This window comes from Poecilia latipinna, unplaced genomic scaffold, assembly GCF_001443285.1.
Source record: "Poecilia latipinna isolate Pla-1442-1.1 unplaced genomic scaffold, P_latipinna-1.0 Scaffold950, whole genome shotgun sequence".
Taxonomy (NCBI): Eukaryota; Metazoa; Chordata; class Actinopteri; order Cyprinodontiformes; family Poeciliidae; genus Poecilia; species Poecilia latipinna.
Window position 1 is genome coordinate 222,494 of NW_015113566.1, and position 14,187 is coordinate 236,680.

At 41.5% G+C, this 14,187-nt stretch overlaps 3 protein-coding genes across 3 annotated transcripts; 1 reads left to right on the top strand and 2 right to left on the bottom strand.

The window, feature by feature from the left end:
* Positions 1 to 6: 6 nt before the first annotated feature.
* Positions 7 to 4,264, bottom strand: atp6v1d (ATPase H+ transporting V1 subunit D). The gene is made up of 9 exons (XM_015049526.1): positions 4,037 to 4,264; positions 2,225 to 2,342; positions 2,058 to 2,137; positions 1,914 to 1,981; positions 1,790 to 1,834; positions 1,606 to 1,709; positions 1,408 to 1,474; positions 1,239 to 1,317; positions 7 to 710 (listed from the first exon to the last, which is right to left on the bottom strand). The coding sequence occupies exons 1-9, from the start codon at positions 4,075 to 4,077 to the stop codon at positions 566 to 568; spliced, it is 747 nt and encodes a 248-aa protein (XP_014905012.1). The 5' UTR covers positions 4,078 to 4,264; the 3' UTR covers positions 7 to 565.
* An 83-nt stretch (positions 4,265 to 4,347) lies between these two features.
* On the top strand, positions 4,348 to 9,348 carry eif2s1b (eukaryotic translation initiation factor 2, subunit 1 alpha b). The gene is made up of 8 exons (XM_015049525.1): positions 4,348 to 4,488; positions 5,747 to 5,989; positions 6,392 to 6,471; positions 6,585 to 6,736; positions 6,828 to 6,934; positions 7,004 to 7,101; positions 7,187 to 7,330; positions 8,803 to 9,348. Exons 2-8 carry the CDS (start codon positions 5,749 to 5,751, stop codon positions 8,926 to 8,928), a joined length of 948 nt encoding a protein of 315 aa, XP_014905011.1. The 5' UTR covers positions 4,348 to 4,488; positions 5,747 to 5,748; the 3' UTR covers positions 8,929 to 9,348.
* Positions 9,349 to 9,759: 411 nt separating this feature from the next.
* Positions 9,760 to 14,105, bottom strand: LOC106957936 (RNA-binding protein 25-like). Its single transcript, XM_015049524.1, has 8 exons — positions 13,979 to 14,105; positions 13,701 to 13,774; positions 12,714 to 12,864; positions 12,094 to 12,523; positions 11,255 to 11,550; positions 11,038 to 11,136; positions 10,475 to 10,522; positions 9,760 to 10,395 (listed from the first exon to the last, which is right to left on the bottom strand). Exons 1-8 carry the CDS (start codon positions 13,979 to 13,981, stop codon positions 10,303 to 10,305), a joined length of 1,194 nt encoding a protein of 397 aa, XP_014905010.1. The 5' UTR covers positions 13,982 to 14,105; the 3' UTR covers positions 9,760 to 10,302.
* Positions 14,106 to 14,187: the final 82 nt, after the last annotated feature.

Genomic DNA, 14,187 nt, shown 5'->3' on the forward strand with positions numbered 1-14,187 from the left:
CCGTTGGACTGTTTACAACATCTTTAATTATATGAAGTGCCTGGCTTTGTTGACTCGCGCAGACACACACACGCACATTTTACAGTGTTACATTACAGAGAATCCGTTGTGTGATGATAAACACCCTGACGTGAGGTCAGGAGCTCAACACAGAGTCTGACACTCTGAAACCTTCAACCACCACAAGACTTACGGCATGCAGCGGTTCAAAACATATCTACAGCTGATCCAGTCCAGTTGCTTCTTGCCTGATGTAAACATACTTAATGATATTTGCTTCGGTTGTTGGACTCTCTGGTGGATAAGGATTTTTTTTTTTAGGAGGAGGACGAGGAGGAGGCGGGGCAACACTAGGGCTCCTGTACAGAGACACGCTTGGAAAATTCTCATATTTTCCAACACAAAAACAGCGGAACATATAATCACAGATGTGAACACACACACAAAAAAAAAAAAAATACTTTCATCACTTGTCTGAGAAGACATAAACACAGCCAGAGAGGCACAGAATAAATAGCATGATGATGAGTGTCGGACTGCAGGGCGGAGTGGGAGGATGGGGGATTCACTCGAACAGCAGGTCCTCGTCTGTCTCCTCCATCAGCATGTTGGCGGGCTCGACGATGGGTCCGAGGGCGGCCAGCCGGGCGGCGATCTCCAGCTCCGTCTTTTCCCTCAGCTGCTTCTTCTTCTCTTGGATTTTCTTCAGCCTGTCGGGTAATTAGAATCAGGTGCAGGTTGGTAGGAAGCTGGGGGGACAAATCTTATAGAAAAAGGGAAATACCTGGCAACACAACCACCACAAACGTTAATGTATTCATCTGATAGACTAACAAAGGAGTGCATAACTGTGAACTGAAAGAAAGGGATACATGGTTTTCAAAATAAAATATTTGGTGAGAATATGGGGTAAAAAATTTAGTAGACTTGCTTCATAACACTGGCAGCTATGAAATGTAGACAAAGTATGAATGCAAATCCACGGCATACTTTTCAGGTTTTTATTTTTAATGCTTTTGGAAACCATGTATCGTTTGGCTTCCACTTAATGATCCACTACTTTGTGTTATTTTATTACATAAAGTCTCAATAAAACATGTTCATGTTTGTGGTTCCAACATAATGATATCTGAAGGCTTCAAGAGACGTGAACAGTTTGCGTGCCTCAGGTCTGACCAAACTGATTTTCCACTTCTGAAATGCTTTAATGAATATTTAAAAACATGACATGGTCTCACCTGTAGAACTCCTCTCTTTCTCGCTCATCCAGCTCTGTGATGATGTAAGTGAGAGTGCGGTCGATCCTCGGAATGATCACTGCAGAGTGGGAAGTAAAGTCACACAAAGCAAATAAATAATCTAATATTCTTCTAACGTCCCTGATGCGAACATTGGGTTTGAGCTTACCATGCTCGATAGCATTCACACGGCGGTTGGTGATCTTTATGGCTTCATCCAGGGTCACAAACGATGTCTGCAAACACAAATATCAACATGTGTCTTTGTTTTCTTAAAATGCAGCTGGAATTTTACAATTACAGAAATGGGGGTGGGGGGGAGGAAACCGAGGCAATATGATTCTATATTTGCAACAGTGCCCTCTACCTGTAAGGATGCTAACTCCACCAGCAGCTCCACCGCTCTGGCGTAGTTCCTCTTCAGCCTGGACAGCTGCTCTCCTCCCCTGGCCAGACCGGTGAGTTCATAACCTGACAGAGACACACAGGAAGGATCGGCGTCCGAAAGCTGATCGTGACAAACCCGAACTGACAAACCGGACTCCACTTACTGTCTCCGCCTTCTTGGTAGTGTTCAAAAACAGGGAGGGTGACACCTGGAAGGATTGAAATCGGAATGGATGAGTGTGTCCCCGCTCACAGCGGCGATTTTAATGAAACATTCCTGAAGCTGACCTGCCACGTTGTCCTTTTTGGCTCGCACCTTCACCTGGGCTTTGTTGACGTTCTGGATGACGGTTGTGCTGCGAACAGGCGACACTTTCTCAACACATCTGCTCCGAACTGAGCACAACCGTGAAATCTCATCGCAATCCTTACCTGAAGTCTCCAGCTGTAAATTTGGCCTCCGCCAAAGAGAAAGCCGCCTCTCTCATCACCTCTCCCATCTTGGTTTTGGTCTAAAGGAAGCGACAAAAAGAATTTTAGGAACTGGAGGCTCTTCACCCGAAAGAAGCAGAAATACCGGAATCCAAGACTCGACCCACTTCGATAATTTTGCGGAGGATCTGACGGAAGCGCATGGAGAGGGCGTCGGATTTCTTCTTGAGCAGGCTGCGGCCGGTCTGCGCTCCTTTCAGCCGGGCCTTCATGATGGTCTGAGCCCTGCACACACCACGACAACACACACCTATAATGATGGACTGGCTGACGTATAGCTCAATTAAGCAACTACAGCTGCTGAAGAGGAATGGTTTCCTTGTCGAATTTATACCAGACTGATGCCATGTTGAATCTAGCTCAATCACTTCCTATTTTGAGTCATTTCATAATTTTTCCCCACAGATTTCTAACAACATTTTGATGGAAAACTCGGATGAGAACAGAAAGTTTAGTTTGGATTTTAAGTAGTTTTTGCAGTCTCATCCTTCTGGGTTTTCTGTACTTGTTTGAAGTCTAAATAAAAATGTATTTTAGTGTGAATCCATACAACCTGGAACGTAGTTTCCAGAAAGTCTTCTGAGATATTAACATTGTTGAAGCTTTGTATAGCCCTTCAGATGTCGCAATAAACCATTCAACCATGTGCTATGATAAATTAAAATGAGCTCGATCATTTCTAAAGATTAATCTTTTGTTGAAGGGCAATTTTGTATCGAGACACCATAATCAATTTCATTTATGGTTGTGGTTATGAGTACCCCCCCCCCTGCTTTATTTATGGTTTATGCGTTTGATTTTGGATATTTAAAATGTCTTCCAGTTCCAGTGTTAAGTTTTCTTTGCAAAATTAAAGTTTATTGGTCTCTGAGAGGGCAAATGAGCAGAATTCTGCCTTTATATATATTACTCGAAAATTGTCTCAAAAATAACAACACTATGGTTTATCGTAATGATTAATTTATCGTCCAGCAAAATTTGCTAACATGACGGGCCTTGTAGCACTTCTTAAAACACACCTAAACATTTAAGTTATTACATATATTTGCCTTCTTTTCTGAGGGAGGGTAAGATTAAACAGTCCAAATATGAACAGAGATTAGTGGTCCATATCTACAGACAACATTAATTAAACATGGACTCCTACGGGTCTTAGAAGAAAGTCTGACGATCATCCATCCAAGAATTGAGATACGTCTTCCAGCGGTTTTAAGATTTGCTCTTTTTTTCTTGAAATCTTACGAAGCTCTTTGGAGAGAACACCAACACTCCCATGCTGAATCAAATGTGCCAATTTAAACTTTAAATTTATCCTCAGTATTACAATGTCTTGCTAAAGTATTTGTGTCTTAACCTTGTCCACATTTGTCACATCACAGTAACAGCCTTCAGTGTATTTTATGCATAATTGTGGAGATGAAAGGAAAAGGTGGGTCTCACTTTTTTCTCTCTTTTTACACATGAAAATCCAAAGCGTCATACTTATTTATTTATTTAAGATAACTCTGGAGTAGGTGCACAACTCCACAGCTCAGCACCAGAGTCGGGGTGAAATAAAAATATGGAACAGAAAGACAGTTATGTGCTGATCTGTGTTGGTCTTTCACATAAAATACATTGACGTCTGAAGCCGCAGGGCGACACCGCAGTCCAGATGGAAATCTCAGATGGACACTTCACACTTAGACGTCATGTTAGAAACATCACATGACCACAGAAGGACTCTTCCTCTTTCAAACAGCAATCTGGCTCGTATATAAACTATGACTGCATTTGAGTCACAGTGCCAAAACAAAATGTCCTCCCGTTTTGGGAGAAACGTGCATTTAATCACCGATCTCGGTTGAGCAGAAGCAAAAACAAAGAATGAAATTATTTAGTTTATGTTATAATGACTAGCTACGAGACGGAGAGCTTACATTCTGGAGGGGAATATGTCGATCCTTTCCTTTCCAGACATCTTCTCGTCTTTTAGTCGACTACGGCTGTCTTCTGTTTACTTCCTCGGTTTGAACTCGATCCCGTCGAGATACTTTTAGTATCTATTTACAATTCTACTAGTAAATTACGACAAAAACGCATTCATGTAAGAATAAGTGCACAAACGAAGCTAATGGTCGTGATCTTGTCCGTCCGTGATGATCAGCTGGCCTCTGGTCATGTGACTACACCACAACTCGCTCTGCACATGCGCGCGTCGTGAAGCTCCACGAATCCTTTCCGGGTCGCAAGAAGCTAAGCACATCCATGTACGTGAGCTAGCGGGCCCGATTTATCATCTTAAGAACATAAGAAGTCGTCTTCAGCGGCACATTTGAACGCGTCCAGCGCAGAAATTCCCAGTTTATCGTCGTGTAACCACATGACACAGGTGAGTTTCTATTGATGGCTAAGATGTTCGGAGCCGTTCGGAGACGTGTGCTGCTAACAGCTAGCAGCGGCAGGAGGCGCATGTGATTTGGAAACCGGGTTGTTAGCATCGCCGCTAACAGATGTTAAAGTAGCCGTTTTTTTCCACTTTAGTGAGCCACCAGTGTTCTTTTCCCACTTTTTAATCACAAAATCTGCTTGAGTGAACTCTCCCCGGGATTGATAGAATCGTTTTGAAATGCTATTTTTCGTCTCAGTAAATGTTCATGTCAGTTTCTTTAAAAAAAAAAAAATTTGCCAGCGTTGCATCATCCCATTCAAACACAAAACTACGTGTAAAATAAAATACTGGAGCTTGAGCATCAAAGTAGTCAATTATTCCGATTACTGTCTTTACATGTGAACGCATCACTAAACGGTTGAGAGATGAGGGATATTTTTCTCTGTTAGATTGTAGAGATGACTGTTTTCTGTAGCCACAAATATTGGTTCCACACTTCCTCCATACGCCCCCCCCCTGAATTTTGGAGCATATTTTATAGTATTTCTTATTGTAGGGTCAAATACACACTTCTTTTTCTTGTTTAATGCAAATCTACTAATATATGTGGCTTTTTGCTGTGTCACACTAGAAAACATCTTTCTGTAAGGTATTGGTTACTCCACTTATTTTTATAGCTCAAATGAAGCAGTAATTAAGTCAACAACTTAACTTATGTCCAGGTAACCTAATTGAAAATAAATGGTAAATTGTAGGACTAAACTAGAATTTTAAGCCAATGAATAAAGGTGTGTTCTGTTTCAAAGATGTCTCCACTAACGCGGCTTTTAAAGGTGCAAAAGTTTTGACCAGTCTGGTGGCGCAACCAAGAAACATATAAACAGTTTAAACTGGATGCTGAAATCAGCAAGATCCCTGCACAAGTTTGATTATATCTTTAAGCTAATTTAATCCCCATACCTGCTTGTAGACCTCTGCGACCTTACTGTGAGGCCTTAAGGGGATTATAACGGTTTCTTGAGGTAGATTTGAAGGAAATAAGTCTTTTGACACAGTTAACTTTTAAATATCAAGAAGATGGAGCCTAAGTTGTCTTTTCCTGTTTTTTTCTAAGCAACTGCTCAGCTCAGATAAGAATTACTGCCGCCTTTAACTCCTTTGTGCTTCCATTTAGATAAACTGCCTGCTGTTTTTTTTTTTTTTTTTTTTTTCGTTTGTAACCTAATTGTAAGCATTTCTTCCGTTTGTTTCCTCGCAGCGATGCCGGGTCTAAGCTGTAGGTTTTACCAGCACCGGTTCCCAGAGGTGGAGGACGTCGTCATGGTGAACGTGCGGTCAATCGCCGAGATGGGGGCCTACGTCAGCCTCCTGGAGTACAACAACATCGAGGGCATGATCCTCCTGAGCGAGTTGTCGCGGCGACGTATCCGCTCCATCAACAAGCTCATCCGCATCGGCCGCAACGAGTGTGTCGTCGTGATCCGAGTCGACAAAGAGAAAGGTGAGAAGTGAAAATGAACAGCATTTTAAATCTACAAATAATCACGTGGATGCTAATCGTACGCACATCTGACCTTTGACATCATCAACTGCCCATTTAATTAATCCTATTAATTTTGGTTGTTTGCCTTTAAGCCTGCAGGTTGAAATTTATCTCGGTTTAGATCAGTCGTCCATTCACATCCTGCTGTTGGTCTGTTAACAGGAACTAGAGAACAGGAAATGTAAAACTCCAGCTCTGGCTTCACTAAACTGAATGTTGTTTATGTATTTACTTTTCAACTATTGCTACTGGTTTCTACAGTTTATGCACACTAATAAATCACTTCAAAGTTTTAGCAGATTTGCTCTATGAAAATGAAGTTTCTCTGTCAGAATGACCATGTCAACTTCCCCCCTCCAGGATACATCGACTTATCAAAAAGAAGAGTTTCACCAGAGGAGGCCATCAAGTGCGAAGATAAATTTACCAAATCTAAAACTGTGAGTTGTATAATTTATCCTCGTTTTCCTGCTTTAAATTGTTTCTTCACTTGTATGAGGAGGAGGAGGAGTAAGGAGTCGGCTGACGCTTTGCACTGCGCCGATTCCTGCAGGTTTACAGCATCCTGCGGCACGTGGCGGAGGTTCTGGAGTACACCAAGGACGAGCAGCTAGAAAGCTTGTACCAGCGCACCGCCTGGGTCTTCGACGAGAAATACAAGCGGCCAGGATACGGTGCTTACGACGTCTTCAAACAGGCCGTGTCGTGAGTCCCATGCAAGATTCCACCCAGAGTCTGAATTCGATCAGCTTCCTGTTGGTTTTCGTTTATAACTGCAAATGCTCCATTTTGACAGAGATCCCACCATCCTGGACGGTTTGGATTTAACGGAGGAGGAGCGCAGCGTGCTGATCGACAACATCAACAGGCGGCTAACGCCGCAGGCTGTCAAAATCAGAGCAGGTTTGTTATTTCTCGGATGAATCGCGCAGGACGAAGACGAACGGATGATCAGTTTGTTTTCCTCTGCAGATATTGAGGTTGCATGCTACGGCTACGAGGGCATCGATGCAGTGAAAGAAGCTCTGAGGGCCGGACTCGCCTGCTCCACAGAGGTCATGCCCATCAAGGTGATGCCTCCACCTCCTCCATCTTGTCTGTTATTAATGTTTAATTACCGCCACCGTGGCTGACTGTGGTTTCTGTTTGGTTTAGATCAACCTGATCGCCCCCCCTCGATACGTGATGACCACGACCACCCTGGAGCGGACAGAAGGCCTGTCTGTCCTCAACCAGGCCATGGCTGCGATCAAGGAGAAGATAGAAGAGAAGAGAGGCGTCTTTAACATCCAGATGGAGGTGAGGAATTCCCGCTGCGTTTAGGAACCAAACATTTATCAAAGTTTCCACAATGTTCTCTTTAAGTTGCTGCAGTTTGGAGGCAAAAATGCTACCTTTGATTTTTCTCTAAAGCAGATAATTCACCCTTGTAAAGAAACGTGATCAAAACAGCAGATTGTAGGAAATCCAAGATGAATTTACATACATTTGGTAGAGACATCCGCCAAGTCTTTTAGCGGATATCTGTACCCAGTTTAAACACCTTGAGACTAAATTATACATTTTTGTTGCGAATGAAGCTCAACCTGAGTTAGCTTTGATGGAGAGCATCTATAGAACATCAACAAAAAAATCTGTATTTTCTCTTCTTTCTTATGCACTTCTTGTTACTGTGCACTATTTTATTTTATATTTGTATCATGTTCGAATAAAATTTCATAAATTTCAAATTTCAATTTCTATTCTGGCAACAGTTTCTTGGGCTTTGACTAGGCCATTCTAGCACATGAATAGCTTGGATCTAAACCATTTCATTGTTTCTAGCGTTGTGACTTTTGTCCTGCTGGAAGATAAATCTCTGTTCCAAGTAGTTTTTGGAGACTCAAAATGGTTTTCTCTTTGAATTGCCTTGTAATTGGCTCCATTTTTTTCCCCACCATAAAGCTTGACAATCTTTGGTTTTGCTACTGAAAAAACATTTTTTCCCTCAGCAAAGGTTTACATGTAGGGCATAAAGTTCAGTTGATAAGATCATCTAGTTCCACGTTTGCTGTGTCCCCCCCTACCCAGCTTAAACTAGAAAAAATGATCTTTTAAGGCTTTTTTTTCTCGCCTCACTTTACAGAAGTAAGGCGAAAACATGATTAACTCTTGTCCTTGACAACCAATCCTGCATAGTTACCATGGGCCTCTTGACTGCTTCTCTGATTAATGATCTACTGGCTGGCTTTGTCAGTCTCCTGTGCTCTTTGTGTTTTCTAATAAATCTCTGATTCCTTCTGAGGCATCAGCAGAAAGGGTGATGAATATAAATGCACACCGCACTTACCAGATCTTTATTTTTGTAAAATCCCTTTCTTTCAACTTCCCAATAACATGTTACTTTGCCTTGGTCCATTACACTAAGTAATAAATAAAAATACTAGAGGTTTGTGGACCTGTAAGGATCCCCTGATTGGACTAAATTATTAACTCCAATCATATGGGTTTTTATTGTCCATGACATCTGGACATTTCTAAAGAAGTGGCTGAGCAGATTGAATTTTATTGTTTTTTACAGACATGCTCTGCACAACTTTTGTATTGCTGCGAATTAAATTTGTTTGGTCCCATTAATAGTAGAAGTACCTGTGGGAAAAAAAAAATCAGGCTTTGTATAAATTTTTTTTCTGAACCAGACTGCCTTTTTCCTCCTATTTAATGTTGTTACATGTTCAAAAGTTTACATGATGTGCACTTAAATAAGACTTTATTATTTTTGTTCCCGACAGCCCAAGGTGGTGACCGACACGGATGAGACTGAGCTCGCCCGGCAGCTGGAGAGGTTAGAAAGGGAGAACGCTGAGGTGGACGGAGACGACGACGCTGAAGAGATGGAGGCCAAAACTGAGGACTAAAGAGACGAAGAATCAAAGAAGTTGTGGACAGGCCTGGTAGTCGGTTTCAACTTTTCAGGTTGCAAACATTTAAGTCATTTTCTTACTCGATTGGCAAAAGCAAAGGATCTTCTCAACCCACACGTGAACACAAGGATGGCTAAGCAAGTTTAACAGCAGGATAGTTTCAGTCTGAATAAACAGAAGCTGCTCAGTGGCCTTCACTTACCTTTTGCTTCAGAGCTCAGCCTCTTCAGTATCCATGGCTCCAAATCTCCGAGTGGTCAGTGAACGCGACTGATCGAAGGGACAGAAGAAGCTCATCTATCGACCGCATTCAGTTGTGATATTATCTTCCAGCTCCAAGGTGTTTTACCAGCAAGATCTGCTCTGTGTGTAGCTCACATGACATCAATAAAGTTCTGGAAATTTTCTTCTCAATGAGTCTTGTTCAGTGAAAAGCCCAATCTTGACAGGACTGCTTATTCTCAAATTTTTTGTATCTGTTTCTGTCAGGCAAAAGTTTGTCTTCTTTGATAAGGCTACCGCTAACATCTTTGCTAGCTGGCTAGCTTTTTGCGTCTGGTGGGTAAGAGTAAATATAGTGCCTATTGGCTAATGTGTCTTTAAAAAGCTTATGTCTTAATTAGATCTAAATGCTTTAATCAAGGAGACCAATCCCAAACAAACATTTGGATTAAATCATTTAAAACTAAACATACTTACAGCCTGTAATTACCGTAATTCGGGTGAAAATGAAAACTGCACATGCATTAAAAAAAAAAGTTTTAATCAAATGTTCACCATTACAAAAAAATAAATTTTCACAACTCCAAAAAGACATTTTTCCTGTTCTTAGCTCCATTTCTTATAGTGGTTGTGACATGTGCTTTTTCCTCAAGATTGTTGCCACCCATAATTCTGTCCTGCTGAGGTGGTTTGTTGAGAAAGACGGATCTAATTATCAGGAATGTGGTAAAACAGAAAAAGGCTCAAGTTGCATCAATCTCCAAATAAATACACCCCTGTAAAAAAAAAAAAAAAAAAAAAGTGCACTCTTTGAAGAACGCATACATCAAAGTCCAGGTATGCAAACAAGCCATTGTCCTCAACTTAAAATTGGAAAATTGTAGCTTAACTGCATGTGTGGAAGTAAAAGCACAGGACCAATGGAGACCGTGTAGGACTCGACTCTATGGAGTCTTTCATTACAGCCAAATGATTCTATATATACAGAAGCAACATGGACGTCAGCACCTGCACGGAGCCCGAGTGTGTTTTACAGGGAAAAACAAACATTTCTTGTCAATGTTGCAGTTTGTTCTGAATGACACGATTTCACAACACTTGTATAAACAGTTTGGGGAGGAAATATCTTCATTCAGTGGTTGTTTCTTACTTCACCAGTCCAATTTTCTTTGCTTCAGTTTCATAAATGAGCAACCGCCACATTTTCACGATGAAGACTTCAGCCTCTTCATCAAGCACCTGAGCAGGAGAGGAAAAAACATTAGTTTTAATGGTAAACTTTGATTAAACGTATCAACGTGAAGAGAATATTGCTCACCATGGCAACATCATCCAAGATGCTTTGGGGCATACTGTGAGCCATCACCTGAGAGCAGACACAAATATCAGTACATAGACATTTCCAGCACCAGACTCTGTAGTTAAAAACAATACAAATAAACTAAACTATTATACATAACCAATTATGATATTCATTGTAGTGGAATTCTACAGCAGCGACAAGGTAAACTAAAATATTATATTTTGAAAGGTTTCTCTTACACCCTATACAGTTGACTGATCTAAGAAAGTTACAAAAAATATATAAAAAATGTTCTCCCCAGGTTTTCTAGGATTTGGCAAATAGAAATAATTTTGGTGATTCCAATTAACCTAAAACAAGAAATGTTTGGTCTTGTTTAACTTCAGATTGTGATGGAAAAAAAAAAAATATTTTTAATTTAAATACCTGATTTCAACTACAAATAACTCTTTCCAAATGTTATATCACACTTTCCAAACATTGAAAGGTATTTTTCACTCGTACGAACCTTTTCGTATCACTTCAATTTTTCTCAAATATCATAGACATTTTCTATTTTTTTTTTTTTTTTACATTACCTTTGAGCACACAAAGTCCACTAATGTCGGCTCTTCCTCACCGATGTATTCAATGATTTTTTTATTGATCCACGGTCGAACACGTCGCTCCATTAACGTCTGCGAAACAAGATCACAACACAGGAACTGGATTAAGATGTGAACACACCATGCCATTTACCAAAGTAAAACAAAAGGTCATCGGAAGAAAAGAAAATGTAAAGAAAAGCTTTGTTACCGTGTCAACCATGGACCAGTCCAGAGGGTAGGAGAACAGTTCTGGTTTGGCTGTCGGTATCTTCTCTATCAGACTCTTGATGTGCTTGCGTTTCTCCTCGGTGTTTGCTCCTTTTATGCTGGACAGTCCGGCGCCGTCGACGCCCAGGCTCTTGTCGTCGTCGTAATCCAGGGGCACCAGCTTCCGCTTGCGTGGCTGTTCATCTGCCTCCTCATCGTCGAACTTGTTGAAGACGCTGTCCACTGGAAGCTTCTTCCTCTTGATGGCATTATGCTGGCTGGGGCTCCCAGTAGCACCTGGTGTGGACACAGGTTAATCACAGAGTCCCTCCAGCTGAAAACATCTGGTTCTGGTTACTGCGGAACAATCTGGAAATCTGTCACCATCTCATTTTTTTTTTTTTTCTGTTTAGAGGTTTATCTGAACAAATCAGCTATATGAACTTGAAATGTAAATTATTGATTGAGTTAATCTAAAGTTGATTGATCTTATCGACTGACTAACAACTGATAAGCAGCCATTTTCTTAAAAGCTTGAGTTTTTTAAGCATCTCACACCGGACTCTGTTTTGACTATTTTTCTATCTCGTTCTAGAATGGCCCCGCCATATTTGTTTCTGTATCAACTGGCTCCGCTTAAGGATGACCAGCCGCACCCTCTTCTGGATGGAGGCCAAACAACACATTAATTAATCGTTTTGAACTAATTTTAATCTTATAAACCATTAATTGACAACCGCAAGTCGATTAACTGTTTGTTGTTGCAGTAAGGTCATTAGTTTCCATTCATCAGTTGAGGCTTATTCACTCTAAAGCAAAAGAAACATGTTTTCCACTCACCCAGTTTTAGGCTGAGGCCAATCTTGGGCCGGTTCTCGTCCTGCGGCAGAGCGTCTGGCGGTGAGTTTTCGTGCGGGATGATGATGCCACACGGCGACTCCTCTCCGGGGGTGTTGGGAGACACATTGCCGCTCGCCGACGATACCGAAGGAGCGGCTGTGATGGGCCGCATCATGGGCTTCAGCTGTGGTTTTGCTTCAACGTTGTCTTCATCATTGTCATAATCTTCCTCCTCGCCTTCCTCTACCTCCTGGTCAGAGTGATGAGGATGCGGATGAGGATGAGGCTGTGCGCTGGGTTTAGCCTTTTCCGGCTCTTGTCTACGTTCCCTGTGGTCTCTGGACCCTCTGTGGCGTTCACGCTGCTCCTCGGGTTCGGGCTCTTGGATGATGGGGGGCTGCCTCAGACGCTCCTCCTCCTCTTCTTCCATCTAGACCAATCAGAAGCAGGTAAGAGGAAAGCCGCAACCAATGGCAGAATAAACAAGGAAAGCTCAATATGAAAGCTAATGTGCAGAGAGAGACTCTCGAGGAGAAAGTGACCTTCAACAACAGACAGCATGCCTCCTCACCACCGCTCCACAGAAACACAGTGAACCTGAGTTAAAGAGACAACGATACCCTGCGCAGCTCTGCGTCCGGGTCTGGATGTCCCTCGTCCAACAGCCTCTGTCTGATCTCCTCCAGCTCCTCCTTCTCTCTCTTCCTGTCACGCTCGTCCGCCTCCATCTCCTTCTCTCTGTCTCTGAGACGCTTCTGCAGCGCACTCCCCCTAGTGGTCGCAGTGAAAAACAGCAGCTCTCAGAACAATGACCACAGCTGCAGTATTGCATGATTGGTTGAGGTAGATCTGGGTCACACATGCTCAGATTTTCTACATGTTTTTCATGTTATAAAAACTGTTTTCAATCATGTTCCCTCATTTTAATAGACATGAAAAGAGCGAGAGAGAGATATTTCTGGGCCTTAAATTTGATACCACATTTCACAGAGAAGGAATGACAAAAGGAAGAATACCAAGGATGAAAGTGAGGAAGGAATGACAAGGAAGGTCAGAATAGAAAGAAGACAGGAAGAAAAACAAAACACAAAGTGAATAAGGACAAGAAGGACAAAAAAATTACAAGGAATTGAAGAAGCAAGGACAGAATCACACTAAGAACAATAAAATTTGGAACAAGGACGAAACTGATGAAGGAAAGACAAAAAGAGGTAAGAAGGAACAAAGAAAAGGCAGATAAAAGGAAAGAAGAGACAAGCAATGAATGAAAGAAAGACGATGAAGGGCAGATGGTGGAAAAATAAGAAAAACAAGGAATGCTGAAGGGAGAAAAAGACTTAAACTGAAGAAAGTACAAGTGAGGACAAACAGAAACAGAGGATGCTGAAGATAGATGTATCTCATGTCTTTTCCCCCACATACTTATCCAAACCAGGGTTAGGAAATAGGAGCCGTGCAGAATAATTAGGTGACAAGCTAAAGGTTCATCTATATTTGTTACCAGTTGGAAATTTTCAGGTCATTAACGTTAATATTTGTGCAATCATTTCTGTATAATCTCTCTTATGTTCAGACATCTGCAGCTTTGCTCTGATGTTCTCGCTCACCTGTAGTATTTGGGGTCATCTCTGTCATCATCGTAGTCTTCAAGAAACTCCTTCAGTCGTTTGCCTTCTTTTACCTAATTAGAAAAATGCAGAAACTATGATTTATGTACGCGTAATATACACATTTCCTGTAACAAGAGATGCATTTTTAAAGTTAGTGAATACTTTGTTGGATAATCAAGTGCTAATTGACTTCGCAAGTGAAAAAAGTCAGAATTTTAATCCTGAAAAATTAATTCAGAGTCGGAGAGTTCTGCACATGTTCACCCTGCTCTCACCATTTCTCGTCTGCGCTCATCTTCTCTTTCCGACTCCTTGGCATAATCCCGAGCCTTTTTCCGCTCCCTCAGCTCCCAGTTTTTCAGACGCTACAACAAACAATTAGGGTTAAATACAGACACAAGAAATTTGATATTTTAGAAAAAACTATAGGTAAAGACATTTCAATTTTACTAGGGGGAAAAAAACAAACTTTTTTGTAGTGGTC

Excerpts from the sequence above, each read along its gene's own strand:
- atp6v1d (XM_015049526.1), bottom strand. The coding sequence starts at position 4,077 with ATGTCTGGAAAGGAAAGGATCGACATATTCCCCTCCAGAAT. Across the intron at positions 2,343-4,036 it reads GACATATTCCCCTCCAGAAT|GGCTCAGACCATCATGAAGG; the intron begins GTAAGCTCTCCG and ends TGGTGTGTGCAG. Across the intron at positions 1,475-1,605 it reads TGGAGTTAGCATCCTTACAG|ACATCGTTTGTGACCCTGGA; the intron begins GTAGAGGGCACT and ends TTGTGTTTGCAG.
- eif2s1b (XM_015049525.1), top strand. The coding sequence starts at position 5,749 with ATGCCGGGTCTAAGCTGTAGGTTTTACCAGCACCGGTTCCCAGAGGTG. Across the intron at positions 6,472-6,584 it reads AATTTACCAAATCTAAAACT|GTTTACAGCATCCTGCGGCA; the intron begins GTGAGTTGTATA and ends CGATTCCTGCAG. Across the intron at positions 7,331-8,802 it reads TCTTTAACATCCAGATGGAG|CCCAAGGTGGTGACCGACAC; the intron begins GTGAGGAATTCC and ends TGTTCCCGACAG.
- LOC106957936 (XM_015049524.1), bottom strand. Across the intron at positions 12,865-13,700 it reads GATGACCCCAAATACTACAG|GGGGAGTGCGCTGCAGAAGC; the intron begins GTGAGCGAGAAC and ends TGCGACCACTAG. Across the intron at positions 12,524-12,713 it reads CGGACGCAGAGCTGCGCAGG|ATGGAAGAAGAGGAGGAGGA; the intron begins GTATCGTTGTCT and ends TGATTGGTCTAG.